The sequence below is a fragment of the Ambystoma mexicanum genome, chromosome 4q (genome assembly GCF_040938575.1).
Source record: "Ambystoma mexicanum isolate Mex_15411 chromosome 4q, UKY_AmexF1_1, whole genome shotgun sequence".
NCBI lineage: Eukaryota > Metazoa > Chordata > Amphibia > Caudata > Ambystomatidae > Ambystoma > Ambystoma mexicanum.
The window spans coordinates 335,548,861-335,566,156 of record NC_090928.1 but is presented as its reverse complement, the minus strand read 5'-3'; the positions used below and the strand labels follow the sequence as shown (position 1 = coordinate 335,566,156).

Here is a 17,296-nt window from a genome sequence, read left to right as displayed (position 1 = left end):
GCGGTTTGATATGGCACATCTAAATAGGTTCACCTTGACTGCCTGCTGGATGAACTTCAATTTGTCACATTGTTGTCAGAGCCTTAAATCTACCTCCCCGGTGAGGTGAAACTAAGCAAGGCACAGCAGCATGCTGAGGTGGCATGGTTTGGTAGCGCATAATCCAGGATAAGGAAGAACACTTCTTTTCCAGCACAGGTGGCAATGCTGCGTCATCACAAGGCATGCTGCGCAGCTCTGGACATTTCTCAGGTCCTACACAGGGTGCTCTGACGAGCCATAAACTGTGAAAGTTGTGAAGGGGCCCATGTGGGAAACGCTGCACGATTGCAGGCCCTGCCACTCTTCCTCCCTCCCCCTTCCCCTCTACTTCCCCCTCCGCCTCCCCCTCCGCGTGGAGCTCTCACTGGTCAGTGCTGATCCAGTAGACATGCAGAGTGGGGAGCGGTGCAGAACGTGTCTGGGGTGGGGGTGGCCCGCTTATGATTAGTCACCCTATCTTCCCAAGGACTCTGCCCACATGCATGTCTCCATATCCATCTATGGTTAATTCGATCAGTGATTTCCCTACTGGTCCTGTCTGGTTTATCGTTTTATATAAAGGGTTTGCTCTTTTTTTCTGTAACATAATAATTGTTTCATTTTCTGTAATGAATGCGGCCAAGTGTCTTCCAAGCGAATTGGTCTGGTGTGCCGCATCCGTCTCGGGGCCTGTGCAGCACTTGGGTTGTTTCAAATTCTTATAATGGGAGAGAGTCCATAGAAACACGTTCTCTGGTGTAAAGGTTGATTTGTATTACAGTAACACCCGTACTAAGCTTTCGATCTTCACTGTGCGCATGTGCTTCCAAACGCAGATCCAGTGTATCCTGTTCATAACCCGGCTGGTTGCTATGCCAATGGACAGATTCGGGCTCACGGAGACCGCTGGAGAGAAGATGACTGCACGTTCTGCCAGTGCATCAACGGCGAGCCGCACTGCGTGGCCACAGCTTGCGGGCAGAGTTGCATGAACCCGGTGAAAGTACCTGGGGAGTGCTGCCCGGTGTGTGAAGGTAGGACTCCTATGTTTTTAATGTATCTGGCCGGTCGGGGTTTAAACTGTTCTAAATGTGCTAGCCATGTACACAGCTTCTGATTGGTTAGATGTGTGGCGTCAGTCTTGACACGTTTTGAGCTACTTTATATTTATTTACATTGTTTTGGTACACCCATTGCTCTTGACAACTGCTATGCAAAAGTATTTCATGTTTTCGCGGTTCTGCATTATTAGGACTTAAGCTTGTGTGCATGTACTAGGCCACCTACACTCGGAGTATTCTCACAACATACTTCCTGGTAAACCATTATTACATTTCCAGTGAAGGATATTGCGACATATGCTCTATTTAAATGGCGCACTCTAGTCATAAAGGACCTATGTGTCTGTCTGATGCTGCAAAGCAAGAATTATTGTATTGTAGACTGGAGTGCATATAACCCGAGAATTCAGAACGGCACATTTCGTATTCGGGCCTAGAGCTCTTTTTGAATAAATGATTCTTTGCAAACTTAATGCAGACGTTATAGAATCCATGGATAGCGGACATTTTTGCCTCTTTGTGTGAATTTTGCATCTTTTTAGGACACCTTAGGTAACCAAACCGTTGTGGCCAGGGAGTAGCAAGTTATCAGTGAGCAGCAGTTTAGATTCCAATTTCTAAAGGAGAATTACATTTGTTGTATATACATATTAATAAGTCAAAAGGGCCAGTTTAAACAGAGTAGGTTATAATATATAGTCCGGATTGAAGATCTTAATTTTGCCAAACTGAATACCTACTACAACCATACTCTTGTAGACTATTATCGTTTAGGATTGCTCCAGCTTTATCTGTAGACCGTGCAATAAAATGTGACGCCTTCACAGAAAAAAGGACAACTAATTGAATGAAATGTTAGGCTGGGCTGCTCACTGTAGGATGCCTGGCTGGCAAGCACATTGCCATTCTGGAGCAGATTATTCTCAGTGTCCTTCTTAATGCAGATGTGACTACGTTTAAACTCTGGTTGAATAAAGATGAGGAAAGCATGTTATTCCAAGCAAGCCACATCTTAAGCAACTGACTGCATCATTTGTCCCCCTGAGACAACTTTTCTGTCTCAGAAAAGGTATGCAGCAACTTCCAATGGGGAAAGAGCAGGCAGATGGTGGCTGGTGTACAACCACTTATCGGAGTGTGTCGCTTAGATCCGTACTGATCAGGGCCAGCCCTAGGATTTGTGGGAACAAGGTGTCCCTTATTTTGCATGAAGTGAGCTCACACGAAGTGACATCACAGGATACTGACCGCTACATATGTAGGCAGCAGTGAAGATGTGTGTGTGTGTGTGTGTGTGTGTGTATATATATATATATATATATATATATATATATATATATATAATGTTTATTAGCAGCCGTGTAGTTATGGTTAAGTTGCATAGGAAAAGCACCTTTTGGACGAATCCTCACCGAACGTTGCACAAAAAGTATACAGCCCCCTCTGATTGCGAAGTTTGGGGTTTCGTCACGAGGGAGAAAACGTATGGGGCGGGGTCCCAAGATTTGCTATTTTTCTCATGGACGCAATGGAAAATACATTTTGCTCATGCCTACAGCCCAAACCGCTGGACAGATTTGTCACCAGATTTGCGGGAGGAGCGACAGGTTGGTCCAGAAAGTGTGCTTTTTGTAAGTTCTCTGTAAATCCGTCCAGTAGTGTTTTTTTAAAATGGCTAAAAAGCAGTTCGGTCTGTGGCCAGGCCTCCGATTGGCCCTGGGGCTGTCGTGATGGGTATCCCTACAAAATATCCCCACCAAAAATATTGCCGTACATGTGGCCATTTGTCTCGCCATAGGCAATATTTTTGGGGAGGATATTTTGTGGAAGCGGGGGTGTCCCCCGCAAATTTTAAAATAATGCGGGGCTTGCCGGGGTGTCCCCCGCAGGGTCCATGGGTCAATATCGCTGCAAAAATATGGCGCTATTCTTGCATCGCGATATTTTTGTGGGATGTTAACACATGGAACCGTCGTGATGTCATCTGGCACGCCCGCTGATTGAATGGTGAAAAGTGTGAGGTGCATCAAAACTTTTGAAACGGACGTCATGTTGGATTCGCAAACAGCGCACGTAGTCTGTGAATATCGCAGTAAAAACATATTAAAAAACACAACTTTGTACTTGTCAAACTAATGAAACAAATCTCTGGGGAGATGAGGGGTGATGAGAATGAGATATGACCATAAAGTCAAAACTTTTTTTTTTATCTTCTCCAAAGTCCGCAAACAGTCCGGGGACAGCTCTGTAATGTTTGTGAACATCTCAGACGTTCGGGGGCATTCATATATATTTTAGCATTACAGGTTGGTGAAAAGCAGTTTTTTTTTTTTTTTGATGCTATCCTTCTAGACGTGACCTGGAATGGTTCTACAAAGTTTGGTCCTGTTTTGCCAAGAGAGAACAAAATTAGAGGGGGGGTACCAAAATATTTGAGAGGCTTATACATTTGGTGGTGTTTCAGGAATGTGCACAAATGTTTGCAAAAGATTTAAGACCCAGATTTGAACATTTTGACAGTTTGGTGGGATGGACAGGGCAAAATTAGAGGGTGGTTTCAACATTTTGAGTTGGCTTTTAACTTTGTTGCTGTTTGATGAATGCACACACATGATTTTAGAAAGATTATTGACCCAACCTTCAATTTTTCTGCAAATTCTGAATGGATTTTGTCAACTGGCAGCTAAGTTATGACTATTTTATGCATGTATATTTTGGCAATTTTCAAAAAATAAAGCATGAATGGATTTGCAGGAAAGATGTGCAGGGAGCATTGGCTAGGACCTGAAAGCATGGTTTTAACAATGTATCTGTTTTATTTTTTTGAAAAGTTATAATGTAGGTACAAAAAATAGTGATATACCTTTTGGTGACCTGAAGTATAGCCATTAGCCATGGGCAGTGGGCAGTTTGTCCGAGTCATTACCAAAGGCCATGACTCTGATAATCTGGCTACTCGCCATGACCACGAAGGACTGGCAATGGGGTTAAAGTGGGCATGGTCACCAGGGACTGGCTTATGTGGTCAAGTTTTTCAACATCGGGATGGGTTTGAATGGGAAAATAAATTCTGCCCGTGGCTAAAATTCTGTCTGTCGCTACAGCCCGCAGTGCTGCACAGGATTGCATCAGCAGATCGCTGTGACTATCGCTGCATACACTCCGAGAAAATGCTAAGCAGCAGATACTTACCAAGCACGCCGAACCAGGTGCCCACCCCTTGAAATCATTACCCACCCTTATTTGCGACCATAGTGGGAGAAGATATTGGGATTGGATGCTGGACTCATTTCCACAACCTCGCAGCAATGAACTGGCCCACAATCCACATGCCTTGAGAAAGTCTCTAGCGAGGCGAGTTATGTGTCTTAGTTCTTACAATAAATAGAACATCAAGAATGGTTTTGAAGACTGCTTCATTACGACAACTGTTACTTATGACACAGTGCTGAGGTGAAAATGGCTCACTCTCCTATTCAAACCTAAGACTTGAAGAAGGAAGGGCACCTTCACAAAAGAACCCCATCAACAGCAGCAGCGTAATCTGTTTAAAGTACTAGATTAAGGACTAGATTAAGTGCAATCACTTGATTATCGTATACTCTGATTTGATTATTGGGGCATGCAGCATGGCGGGACCCTGGGTTTGAATGGGAAGACATATTTTGCTTGCGGCTACAGCCTGAAGTGGTGTACTGAATGGTGAAACACCTGCGCAAGGAGCCTCACCAAGGACCTGAAAGCATGGTTTGGCAAACCTGTTTAGTGTTTTATTTTTCCAGTGTCCACATGTAAGCACAAAACATAGTGATATAACTTTGGTGCATGGACAATGGGCCTGGCCCTCGGCAAGGACGAATGCCTACTCTGATTTACTTATTGGGTCATGCGTCATGGCCGAAGCTGTACGTTTAAAGGGGAGAAAAAAAATATGCTTGCGGCTGCAGCCCGCAGTGCTGGACAGGATTGCAGCAAAGTTGTGCGAGGAGCATCAGCAAGGACCTGAAAGGATGCTTTTTGATCTCTGTCCTGTGTTTTACTTTTTTAAATTCCGAAACGCAAGTACAAAACAATTGTGATATAACTTTTCTGCCGTAGATAGAGGCCCTGGCCTTCGGCAAGGACAAATATCAAACTTACTACATACTTGTGTTAGTACAAAAAATACATATAAAAACCCAACATTAATACAAATTAGAGCCATATACAGGGAAACTAAAGTAAGGAAGAATGAAACCGCTCCAGAAAATGAGTTGATCAGCATGTCCAAGAATGAATTCTCTGTTTGAGGCCTGCTTATTGCCCCATGTATGTGCACTATGAGGTCAAATCCAATTCTATGGAAAGTACTTTAAGAAGATATAAGAAGGTGTGTGTGTGTGTGTGTGTGTGTGTGTGTGTGTGTGTGTATGCACACACTCACTAACCTTCTTATATCTTCTTAGATATGTATATCTGACGAAGCCTGCAAGGGTGAAACACGTAGTTGCCATTTTCTCTGTCCATCCTTGTCCGCTAATGCTTTAATAAAGGACTTTGTACAGAGAACCTAGGGGTCGGTGTTCGTTGTTAAATGAACAGAGTGCCACCGTTCTCTGGCTGCTTGCAGTCTTTTTTGTTATATATATATCTATCTCTATCACATGCTATGCATAAGCCGACATCTAGTGGTAGCACAGACTATTACATTTTTTGTTTTTGAAACTCAAAGGGATGTCAACAGGATGTGCCAGTAATACTATCCCTAGTGTGACATCCACTGTACCCATGGTCCTTCACCCGTCGAGGTCCCTCAGATTGTTTTCTTCAACCAACATAGTCGGACGTATATCGTGGAGTTCTTTCTTCTGGCTGATGCCATTACTTAAAAAAAGTTAAAATTTAGACTTTCTTTCTGTCTTATCGACGACCGTACACTGCAACATCTCCGGCGACGGCTTCGGGGACAAGACCATTCGTCGACAACAACTCCCATCTCGATGAAATTTGTCTGCCTCAGCCCTACTCATTAGAATGAGTTGGGGAGGGTCATAATCCATCTCACTTAGGGAATGCATATTCCCTTATACTTCCTTGTATTTCACCAGACTGCCATCCTTCGATACCTTTTCAATTCTCTCCTTCCTGTAAGAGGAAGTTTCCCTGGAAGGATTCACACAGTGTGTGTAATGTTTGCCTCCCTAGAGAGCACTCGGAAAAATACTAAATCCTGCAAACTGTTTTGGCCAAAACTTTAAAGGATCAGAGAACGTTGGGCCCACCACGCCATGCAGGCCGAGGCCGCCATGGGCGTCGAGGCAGTCTCCAGCGATATCTGTGTCCTGAGTGACACTGAGGGTGATCGGGACCCGATGGATTCCCACGTGCGAGCCCCTGACTCCAACAGGCAGGCCACCTGTTCTGCTACGGAGACGACGCCCGGCGGCTCAAGCACCTCCATTACACACTAAGCACATCCCCATGGCCGACAGTCGACTACACCGTCAACCAATAAGCTACACGCAGTGTTGAGGGGAGAGTCTAAAAAATACCTGTCCTCTTGGCCACCCCGGTCGCAATCACCACATGACAGGCACCCAAAACAGACGCCAACGCTTGTTTCTGACACTGCAACCAAATCGGGAAAGGCCTTGGGTTCCGGCCACCATGTATCGAATGACGCATCAACAGCCCCTACTGAAAATTCCAAAATGTGTGATTTAATTCAAAAAATATGTTTGACTCCCTACTCAAGGCAAAGACATCGGAAAACTCAAAATCCTCATTCACCCAAGCCTCAAAATCCCACAGTTCAAAGAATATGGATTCTTCTACCCCAAACGACAACCTGCTCCAGAGCCTCCCTCTGTACCTGTTCCCTCAGTGTTGCCAAGCTCCTCCCATGTGATAGGGTCATAAGGAGAATGTCTAGTTTTGTGATTTCTTTTTTGGATCAACACCCAGATCAACTTCCCAACCTAACCTCCAGCCCCCCCTCAAAGCGAGGTAGGTAACAAACAGCCCAATGCCAAAAGAGCCCACCTGGACGCAACATAAATAATACCTCTACCTATCAAGATGTGGCTGATGACATGTATTATTACGATACTCAAGGTTCCCAGGATCCTGGCTCAATAGCAGTCCTAGAAGACCAAGGGGACATAAGGGACACAGATCAATACTATGACGATGATGTATACATCATGCAATCCCCAGACCATACCGACCATCCAGTGGCTGATATCCTGGTGGGCAACCAGCTGCAGTACAAGGACCTTCTTTTAAAAGCTGCAGAACACTTTAAAATCGATACCCAGGAAGCTCAAGTCGATAAAGACTTTGTTGAGGACATCCTTGGGATAAGAGATCTGCAGCACAGTTCATCCCACTGCTTCAGTCTGTCCAAAGGCGCATTCAGCCTTCTGTACCTACTCCCCAATCTAACAAGGGCAGTCAACCCACGCATTGAAAAAAACGTTTAGAACAGCCCCATCAGACCCATTGTACATTAGGGGGCAGCTAAAGCCTGACTCTCTAGTAGTCACCACCACAAGGAACAGAGCAGAAACACCTTTAGCCTCTGCTGAAGCCCCTCCTGGCAAGGAGAGCAAAAAGATGTACACCCTAGGCTGGAAAGTAGCTTCCTCGGCTGCCTATCAAGTGAGGATAGCAAACAACACTATGCTACTGTCCATTTGTAATTGCCACAAGTGGAACGAGATCTCACAGCAAATAGACTTGGTCCAGGACCCTTAAAGACACAGCTCTTGCAAACAATCGCTGACGGGAGACTAGTAACAAGCTTCATTCTTAAAAATAACTTGGACGCAGCAGACAATTCAGGGAGAATTGTGGCGGAAGGTACCCGCCATGCATGGCTACATCAATCAGATTTCCAGTTGGAGACCCAAGCCACCCTTTTGACATGCCTATCAAGCCCAGCGCATTATTTGGTAAAGTGGTTCAGGAGGTGCTAAGGAGGAATATGACACCCTCAAATCCCTGGGACAACTCACAAACAAACACTTTGTGCAGATAGGAGGTTCAAATACATGTTGGTTCATTGTGGGGTTCCTCCCAATAAAACTTTCAAAGAGGCCACAGAAGGTTCAGAAGCAGAGACAGATCCTCCTCCTCAAGAGAGGGCTCCACCCCCCCTACGCAACGATCAACCACTACAGGTCCTCTCCCCTGCCTCTCCTGTAGGAGGCTGTATTTCTCACTTTACTCGCGCATGGGAGAGGGATCATGTTGGACAAGTGAGTACTTTCCACTGTCGCAGGGACTATTGCATCGAGCTAATACAAACACCAGCCAGCCACCCACCAATACAAAGACAAACTACACAGGAAGAACAACGCATTTGTGCTAGAAGAGGTCTAAGCACTGCTACTAAAAGACACCATGGAACAAATCCCGGCAAACCAGGTAAACAAGGGTATCTATTCTATGTTCTTCCTTGTGCCAAAGAAAGACCTAATAATGCGCTTTGTCCTACGCCTCTGCCCTGCGAATACATATGTCGAGCAACAAATATTCTGCATGACAACGCTACAGAAAGTAATCCCACTGCTAAAACAGGGGGACTACATAGCAACCTTGGACATGGATAATACAGACTTTCATATTTCACTGTTTCCAGCGCACACAATATTCCTGAGCTTCAAAATAGCAACACTAACAATTCAAGGTGCTACGCTACGGCGCAGCCTCCGCTCCAACGGTATTCACCAAGGTACTAGCGCTAGTGGCAGCGCACCTACGCAGAGAGTCAATCCCAGTGCACCCTTATCTGGATGATTGGCTAATAACAAGGGTCTCCCGTCAAATTTGCAAGCAAAATACCCAAAGGACAATCAATCTTCTGTTCTCATTGGGATTCTCAATCAACAAGAAGAAATCAAGTCTGGCTCCAAGCAAAACAAAACAGTTCTTAGGAGCTATGTTAAAGACAGAAGATTAACTAGTCTTTGCGACAAATGAGAGTGCAAAACATACTGCTGCAAATAGCTCATTATCTAGCCTGTCACGAAATAATCGTACGCAAAGCAATGCTCTTGCGCTGGATGATGGCTCATGCATTTACCTGGTTCCGCACTCACAGTTGCGCATGCGCCCAATGCAAGTGTGGTTAGCGAAACAGTCATCTCAGGCAAGAGGTCAGTGGGATGATCTAGTGGTTGTTTTCACTAACCCAGGTTCAAGCGCTACGCTGGTGGACAAAGGCAAATTTGTTGAAGGGAAACTCTTTAACAACCCTACAGTGCAAGTGATTGTCGCAACAGATGCATCACTCATCGGATGGGGAGCACATTACCTTCACCATACAGCGCATGGCCTGTGGACCCACATCACAGCCCAAAATCACACAAACCTTTAAGAGCTGCTTGCAGTGCTCAAAGCCGTACAAGCCTTTCAGGTACATCAATCAGGCCAAGCAGTACAAGTCCTCACAGACAGCACCACTGCCATGTTTTACATAAACAAGCAGGGAGGCACAAACTATCTGTCCAGGCTAGCCCAAAAAATGTGGAAGTTGGCACTCAAACGGAACATGTTCCTACTGTTGCAACATGTTCCAGGGGAACTCAATCCTCTAGCAGACTAACTAAGCAGAGATTCTCTACCCGAAGAGTAAGAGTGGCAGCTCAGCAGAAACATTTTAGACCATATCTTTTCCCCTCTGGGGTCATCCTCCATTAGACTTGTTTGCCACTAGCACTGGCGTAACAGGGGCCCCCGCAGCCCCCGCGGTGCGGGGGGGCCCGCGGTATGGGGGCCCCACCAGCACATGGCTGGGAGGGGGCCCCAGTAAAAAAAAAAGTTTCTTTTGAAATTCACTCTGCATTCATAAAGAACATTTCTGTAACAGAAATAATTTCTTTATGAAGGCAGAGTGACTACAAAAAGAAACTTTCTTTTTGAAGTCTGAGGGCCCCCGTACCCTGTGACATGGAAGACCCTAGGCTGGAGGCCTCCATGTCATGGGGTGGGGAACCCTATGCCTTCAAAAATAAATTGTTTGTTTTTGAAGCCACTCAGCCATCATAAAGAAATTATTTTGATTATGGTTCGGTCCTTAACTGAAATAATTTCTTAATGAAGTTATAGTGACTTAAAAAAGAAACAATGGGGCTCATTCTGACCATGCCGGTCCGGAAACAACGGTGCTGGTAAGCTTACAGGCACTGTTGTTTCCGGACCGGCATATTACAGGTCTGCCTGGTGGGGCTGCCGTGCCCGACAGGTCTGACCCTGCCAGGCACAGCAGCCATGGTAGGCAGACCTGTCACGGAAGCACCGGCACCGTTAACAATGGTGCAGGTGCTTCTGTGTCCCCATCCCCGTGGAGTCTGGGTTTTAACGAAATTACCGGCACCTGATTTCCCAGCCGCCGGACTTGAAATAGCACGGTGGCACCGGGAAGTCAGCCCATAGTAAATTTTTATGGGTCTGCCGGTAGCACCGGCACGGTTACCGCTGGACCCGTAATGAGCCCCAATTTCTTTTTTAAGTAATAGGGCCCCCCCTCAACTCCATGAGGTGTGCGTGTATGAGTCTATGGTGAAAGGGTGCACAATCAAATGTATAGCCGGCTGCCTGTGTGTGTATGGTGAAAGGGTGCACACTTAAATGTATGGGTGGCTCTGGGGGTGTGCCTGCATGGTGAAAGGGTGCACACATAAATGTATAGGTGGCTACCTGTGTGAGTGTATGGTGAAAGGGTGCACACTTAAATGTGTGGATGACTGGGTGTGTAAGGTGAATGGTGTGTGTGCTTGTGTACAGGGGCACAAGAAAACCTTCATTTCGGGGGGGGCTAACCCTTCAAATGTTGGGAGAGGCGCTAACTTCACATGCGGTGGGGAGGGGGAAACTTATTTGTGTGGGCGCATCCAAATTATTTACGCATTTTAATGAGACTATTCTAGTGCAGATTCAATGTTACAAGCAGTTAACTCTCTCCTATAAGTCTCCTGTTCCCTCTCTACCCTTCCAATCACTCCCCTGGCATGCAAGTACTAAACCCACATCACGATTTCAATCGCCTAAACAATGTGGAATTTGAATGCAGGTACTAACAGGGAAATGCTTTACGTTGGTAATTGCTGGGTTCTTGTTAACAGCAAAAACCAGGTGCCGTTTAAAATCTGTGTCCTGTTCGGTCTGGCAACTGCTCTAATGGTTAGCCAAGTTGAGTCAATATAACCCAAAATGTCAGGGGGGGTAGTGCTGAAGCCCAGCCAACTCAATGGTGTTGCGCTACTACTTGTGTTTAATGCCTTGCTTACTCCTAGCCCTATTCTTCCTCGTCCCAGTACTTATATACGAGGCAGTACGTGTGTTTGAGGCACTCTGCCTCATACAAAAGTACTGGGAAGAGGTAGAGGTACATGGAGGTAATGCCTGATTTAGCTACCTGTAATCTTCATCACTCCTAGTCCCACTGTTCCTCATCCCAGTACTTACCTATGAGGCAAGGAGCCTTCTACGAAAGCTCTGGGACAAGGAAGAGGGACGCAGAGGTAATTCTGGGCCAAGGAGCTGATTGTGGAGGTTGGGGTGGTGGGTGGGAGGGAGAGTGGATGTGTGGGGGGGCAGGATTGTGTGATAAATCATAATGGTTGTCCATGTCCAGGCTAAGCAGGCATGATATATGGTATTAGTGGCTAGAGAGGCATTTTGATTTAGCCAGTCTAGTCATTCCTCAGTTTGGTATGACTTTCTTTTAACTGGACATTTCTGATAAAGTAGTCCTGCTAACGTTAATTACCTGGCTAGATTGGCATTTGGGTGCTGCCAGTCTAGCCATTTCTTACTGCGGCATTGTATATTTTTCTGGGCATCTGTGATAAAATGATATGATGTGATTCAAGTCATTTATAATGCGCCTGTACACAAGTGTACACAAGGGAGGGATGATAGAGGGAGGACAAGACAAACGATCTCACTAGGCCTTGTGTCATTGTGAGAACGAGAAGTGCAAGGGAAAAGGGAGCAGGGAAGTGCAAGTGAGAGGGGAGGGGAAAACAGGGCAGCAATGCTCTCAGTAAGTGCAGCCAGGGCAGAGCAGCTATTGGTTGTGCAAGGAGAACAATGGACTGCAGGGTTACAGTTACAGCCCCTAAGTGCATGGTAGGCCCGGAGGCAGTGCAAGGGTGACCAATCAAGAAAGAGCCTGGACTCAGAGAGACTCTGAGGGTAGCCAAGCAGCCAGTCAGTACAGCAGACATGTAGGTCAGGTAGGTCAGCAGGGGGGGAGAGAGAGCGAAAGCAGCAGAGAAGAGGAAAGCTTTTAGCTGCTTCCGAAACTTCAGTTTGTCCGCCTCAAGTTTGAGAGGGGCCGGGAGGCCATTTCAGTTGGAGGCACCAGCAGAGGAAAGAGGTCTACCCCCACTCTCTGCCTGGAGAAATGTCTAAGCCTTAGAGAGTTGGAGGTAGCTGAGTGAAGGGTTAGAGAAAGAAGGTATTTTGGAAGAGAGCATTGGATTTAGTGTTGGCACTGGCCCCAGAAAGCCTTGTGGGCAATGCAAAGGTTCTTGAACTTGATCCTTGCAGCCAGTGGAGAGATTTCAGGGCTGGAGAAATACAATCCCAGGGCTTGAGGCCAAGGCTAAGTCCTGCAGTCCTGTTCTGGATTATTTGCAGATGAAGGAGACTAGAGGAAGACAGATTGAGAAAGTGGCTGTTGCAGTAGTCCAGCTTAGAGACAGTGAGCTTCTGGTGGAGAGTGAGAAAGGGAAGAGTCCCTTTGAGGAGGAGCAGCTGGTAGTGGGACTTCTTGGTGATGTCCGAGATGTTAGGAGAGAAAGAGAGTGTGGCGTTGAAGATGACACCAAGGTTTTTTGCCTCGCAGGAAGGCAAAGGAAGAGGGCCCAAGGTGGTCTGCTATAGTGAGAGAGGAAACACAGTGGCAAGGGTCCCAATGAGAAGGATCTCTGTCTTACTGGCATTAAGGCAGAGATTGTTTGAGGCGCACCAATCCTGAATCGTGGATAGACAGTCAGGAATGAGCAAGAGAGGAGAGGAGGATGAGGGGAGCCTGGAGGAAAGCTGAGTCATCTGCACAACACTGAAAGTTAGAGGATAAGGTAGAGATCAGGGAGGCCAAAGTGGCCAAGTAGAGGTTGAAAAACCAGCGTGAGAGGATAGAGCCCTGGGGAATGCCACAGATAGAGAGAGGTGGCGGAGAGAATGGGACCACGATCGACCTGGGAGCGGAGTGGCGGTCCAAGTGGAAGTAGGTCAGTCACTCTAGGGTCTGATCTTTGATGCCCAGGTTCTCTGAGTCGATTGATCAGGATGGCGATGTTGACCCTGTCGAAAGCAGAGGAAAGATGAAGGATGAGAATAGAAGGAATGCTGGAATCAAGGTTAGAGAGCAGCACAGGTGTTTAGGAGAGCAGTTTCCATGCCTCTGGCAGCTCTGAAGCCAGACTGATGGTCATGGAGACAACCAACAGATTCAGTGTGGAGAGTAAGCTGGGAGATGGCAAGCTTTTCCAAGAGTTTGCTCAGGAAAGGTGGAGATTGAGCGATAGTTTTCCAGCAGGTAGGATCAGCAGACTGCTTCTTGAGGAGTGGGTGCACAAGGGAGTGCTCAAAGGGAGAGGGGAACATTGCAGTGGCGAAAGAGTGATTACAGAAATCGGCCAAGGCTGGAGCGAGGGTGTCAATATGGGCTTTGATGGTTCTGGAGGAGCAGCGGAGCACCTGTTTGGACGACACTTTCATAGATCGGACTTGTCTAGAAACCTTGTCAGGTGTTGTCAGAGAGAAAGAGGAAAAAGGAGGAGGAGAGAAGAGATGGCCAAAATGGGCCGAGAGAGGAAGAGGACATAGAGGACAGGATGTCCTGAGATTTAGCAGAGAAATGAGGCCAGAGCTGTACAGAGGGCATGGGAGGGAACAGAAGAGGTATAGACCACAACAGGATTGACCAGTTCCTTGCAGATTTTAAAGAGTTTGGCCGTGTTGTTCGAGGCCATGGAGACACATGCTTTATTGTGTGCCCTCTTCTTGATGAGTGTTATTGCTTTGACTGGCATTTTGCTGAAAACAGTCTAGGTATGTCTAAATGTGGCCTGGCATTCTGTACTATAATGTTATTACGTGTTTACACTGGTCTACATTGTGCAGCCAGTTGGAAGCATTAATGTTCCTGTGCACTGTTGGTGACTTGCATGTATTGGATTGTGTTACCCTACAAAACAATTGCAAACACTCTGGCTTTATAGCCAATTTATCTCAGAAAGTGTGCTGTATATTGCATTAAAACACATATTTATATCTTTTTCCTAGTGCTGTGTGCGGCATACCCCTTCAGCAGCACGTTCATGCGTATTGTGCAAGCGTGACAGTCTAAGCCAGCCCAGAGTGTGGCGCAACCCGTGATTTGTTGCCGAGTTGGGGGGACCCCCTCAGCATGGCTCGCAGGGGGGCCCCCACATTTTGTGTTACGCCACTGGCCACTAGCCTACACACACAATGCCCAGACTTTGCATCCATGGCCCAATAAAGCTGTGCCAATACTTTTTCCCTTTGCACAGTCACTTTTTGCAGCACTCCCCAAATTGGGTGCCGTCACATTTCAAAACATGCATGCACCAATCGCATATAAAACATCTTCACTGCATACTGTCATTTATGTACACTACTCCTTTTTTACCGTTCAACACTCAGTATACGTTCCATTTGTTTGCAAAGCCCCTCCACCAGAAATGTCTGCTAAAGAAGGCAGTATTGCAGCATCCACAAACATCCACAAACATCCCCACACGCCCGAGCACACCTTTTCGGTATGCAGACAACATTGTAGCGCTTTCCACACCCACCGCATCACTGCACATCCAAGCAAGCGACCATGTGGGCAAGCAAAATTATCCACAAGCGTTACATACATAGCACCAGTTCTACCCATCTCCCTCCAAAACATAAAACACCCATGCAGAAAAAATGTCACTCTTACCAGAAGCCACAACCATAGTGCAGCCTGCACCACCCCTACGCACTACCGAGCACACGCTAGTGTGTCACTGCCAACCTATGCACACCACCTTCACAACATTGGGCCTACTTCAATAAATTTGCACACAGCAGAGTAACCAATCACATATAAGCTGCCCTTCAACCATACCCACTTCCATAGTCACATTACATACGCACTGCACCCTGTGGCCACACTACCCAACTGCCATCTCCTGCCGCACACCAAATACTGTGGCATGTTCCAACTATCACCACAACCATAGAATGCTCAATTCATGCTTTACAATTCACTTGGTCTGCTGTAGCACATCGACAATGTGCCTCACAGGCATTTCCAAAACATCGCCACCCTGTACTGCATACATTGTCAAACCTGCAATGCTCCAGTGGGTCTGCTCCTTGCACACATTTCCCCCCCCATCGTAAGTGAATAATACATGTCAGCATATCGCCAACTACCACTATGCACATATGCACCACTGGCAAAAGCATTTCACCCAGTGCCTACACAGCGTGCCTACACAGCGTGACTTTTCTCTGCAGCAACTCCAACCACAGAGCACTGTCATGGAGGTATGCAGTAACAAGTTACCATAATGTACAAACAAGACACACTCTCCTGCATCCCTGTACACTTTCAATTACATACTATGGGCATACCCACTACCTTTCACATACTATTGTGCCACTGCCAACCTACCCACAATCTGTTTACAACAGGGGCCTATAACAGCTGAAATGGGCTCCACACCCATTTGTTACATGTCACCACCCTCTAACTCTTGCACATTGAAAAATGCATTACTGGCGTGCGTGCCCTCAAGGCCTAGGCTCTTGAATGCCTTCGGCCATGCATTCAATAGTGTAGGCCGTGAACACACTCACGCCAACGTAATGCCACCATGCATGTCTCATGTCAGCTTCTTCGACAATGCACATAGACACCACTGCCACCAACACTCCTAACCAACCTATACACCAACAGTTAACATGATGGCCACGTGGGCAGCTACCATTTTGCACAACCGTACCACACATAGTTGGCAGCACTTCACCCCAACTCCCCCACACCATAAAACATGCAATCACGAAAATAGGTAACACTTACCAGAATGTACAAACATACCACAGCCTCCACCACCGCTACATACAGCCATTCACAAAGTACTCTCTTCCAACCTACCCACAATCACTTTGCAGCACTATCGCTACTGCACCCAATTGGCACACACCGCACTTTGCAAGCACCACCTTGTACCGGATGCAGAGTGAGATATGCCTTCCTGGGGTGTGTATGATGCAGCCCTATGCTCATCAGTGCATGCCCAACAGCCTACGGCATTCGCCCATGCACCCAATAGTGTAATCCTTCCACAGACCCACAGCATCTTCATTCGCCCATGCATGCCTCCATGTGCCCAATTACCGCTTTCCATCCACAGCGCTCTGCCACCCGCGCTCCCAACAAACCTCTCATATGCAATTCACTACTCATTTGCAAATGAGATGGCACCACTCGCCACGAAAACAGTTCCCCCGCAAACAGGTCGCGGCATAAACTAAGGGACTGTTACTACAGCTGCCTCCAATCATCACAGAAAATACTACCCTATATATATCACATGAACCGCTTCTCACTCCCCCAGCCATTCCTTCCTTTATGGCCGCCGACACAATGCGTACAGTACATTTTACAGACCCTGCCGCTGCTGCACTGTCCTCCGATACACCATGGTGGCTTCCCCAAAAAATTATTTTTTTTAGATGTACATTTCACTGGTTTGTAAGAAATGTATGGGTCTGATTTCCACTGAACACACAAAAGCACACTTTCTGGCTCAAGCCGCCGCTCCTGGCACAAATATGGTGAAAATCCGTCCATCCGTTCGACCTGTAGCCGTGCGCAAAGTTGTTCAGTCTATGGGGAAAAAAAATGTTGGGACCCCCCTAAAACTTCTCCCCACCCCCACACGAAACCGTGCCCAAACTGGCGTATGAATAAATTCAGAGCCGCCCATATACCAAAGTTTGGTGAGGATCCGCCCAGGGGGAGCGAAGTTATAAGCTGCCGAAAAAGTGCTCTTCCTTTTGAGTTTAGCAACTTAAGCATAGCTACACGCCCGCTACCGCGGGCTGCTGTAAGATGTATATATCACCTTTTCAATTTTTAAAATTCTCGCAGTCAGTAAAAATAAAAACTAGCCTAGACATGTCGCTGTAAAAAAAAGTGCCTCAGATATGTGATG

At 46.7% G+C, this 17,296-nt stretch overlaps 1 protein-coding gene across 4 annotated transcripts in view; it reads left to right on the top strand.

Annotated features, from left to right (window-relative positions):
* CRIM1 (cysteine rich transmembrane BMP regulator 1) overlaps positions 1 to 17,296 on the top strand; it is a 1,425,558-nt gene that overhangs the window by 971,193 nt on the left and 437,069 nt on the right. For all 4 annotated transcript variants that reach the window (XM_069607924.1, XM_069607925.1, XM_069607923.1 and 1 more), the window contains one exon: positions 858 to 1,055. In XM_069607924.1, coding sequence (XP_069464025.1) covers positions 858 to 1,055 — 198 coding nt within the window. The remainder of the gene's footprint in view (positions 1 to 857; positions 1,056 to 17,296) is intronic.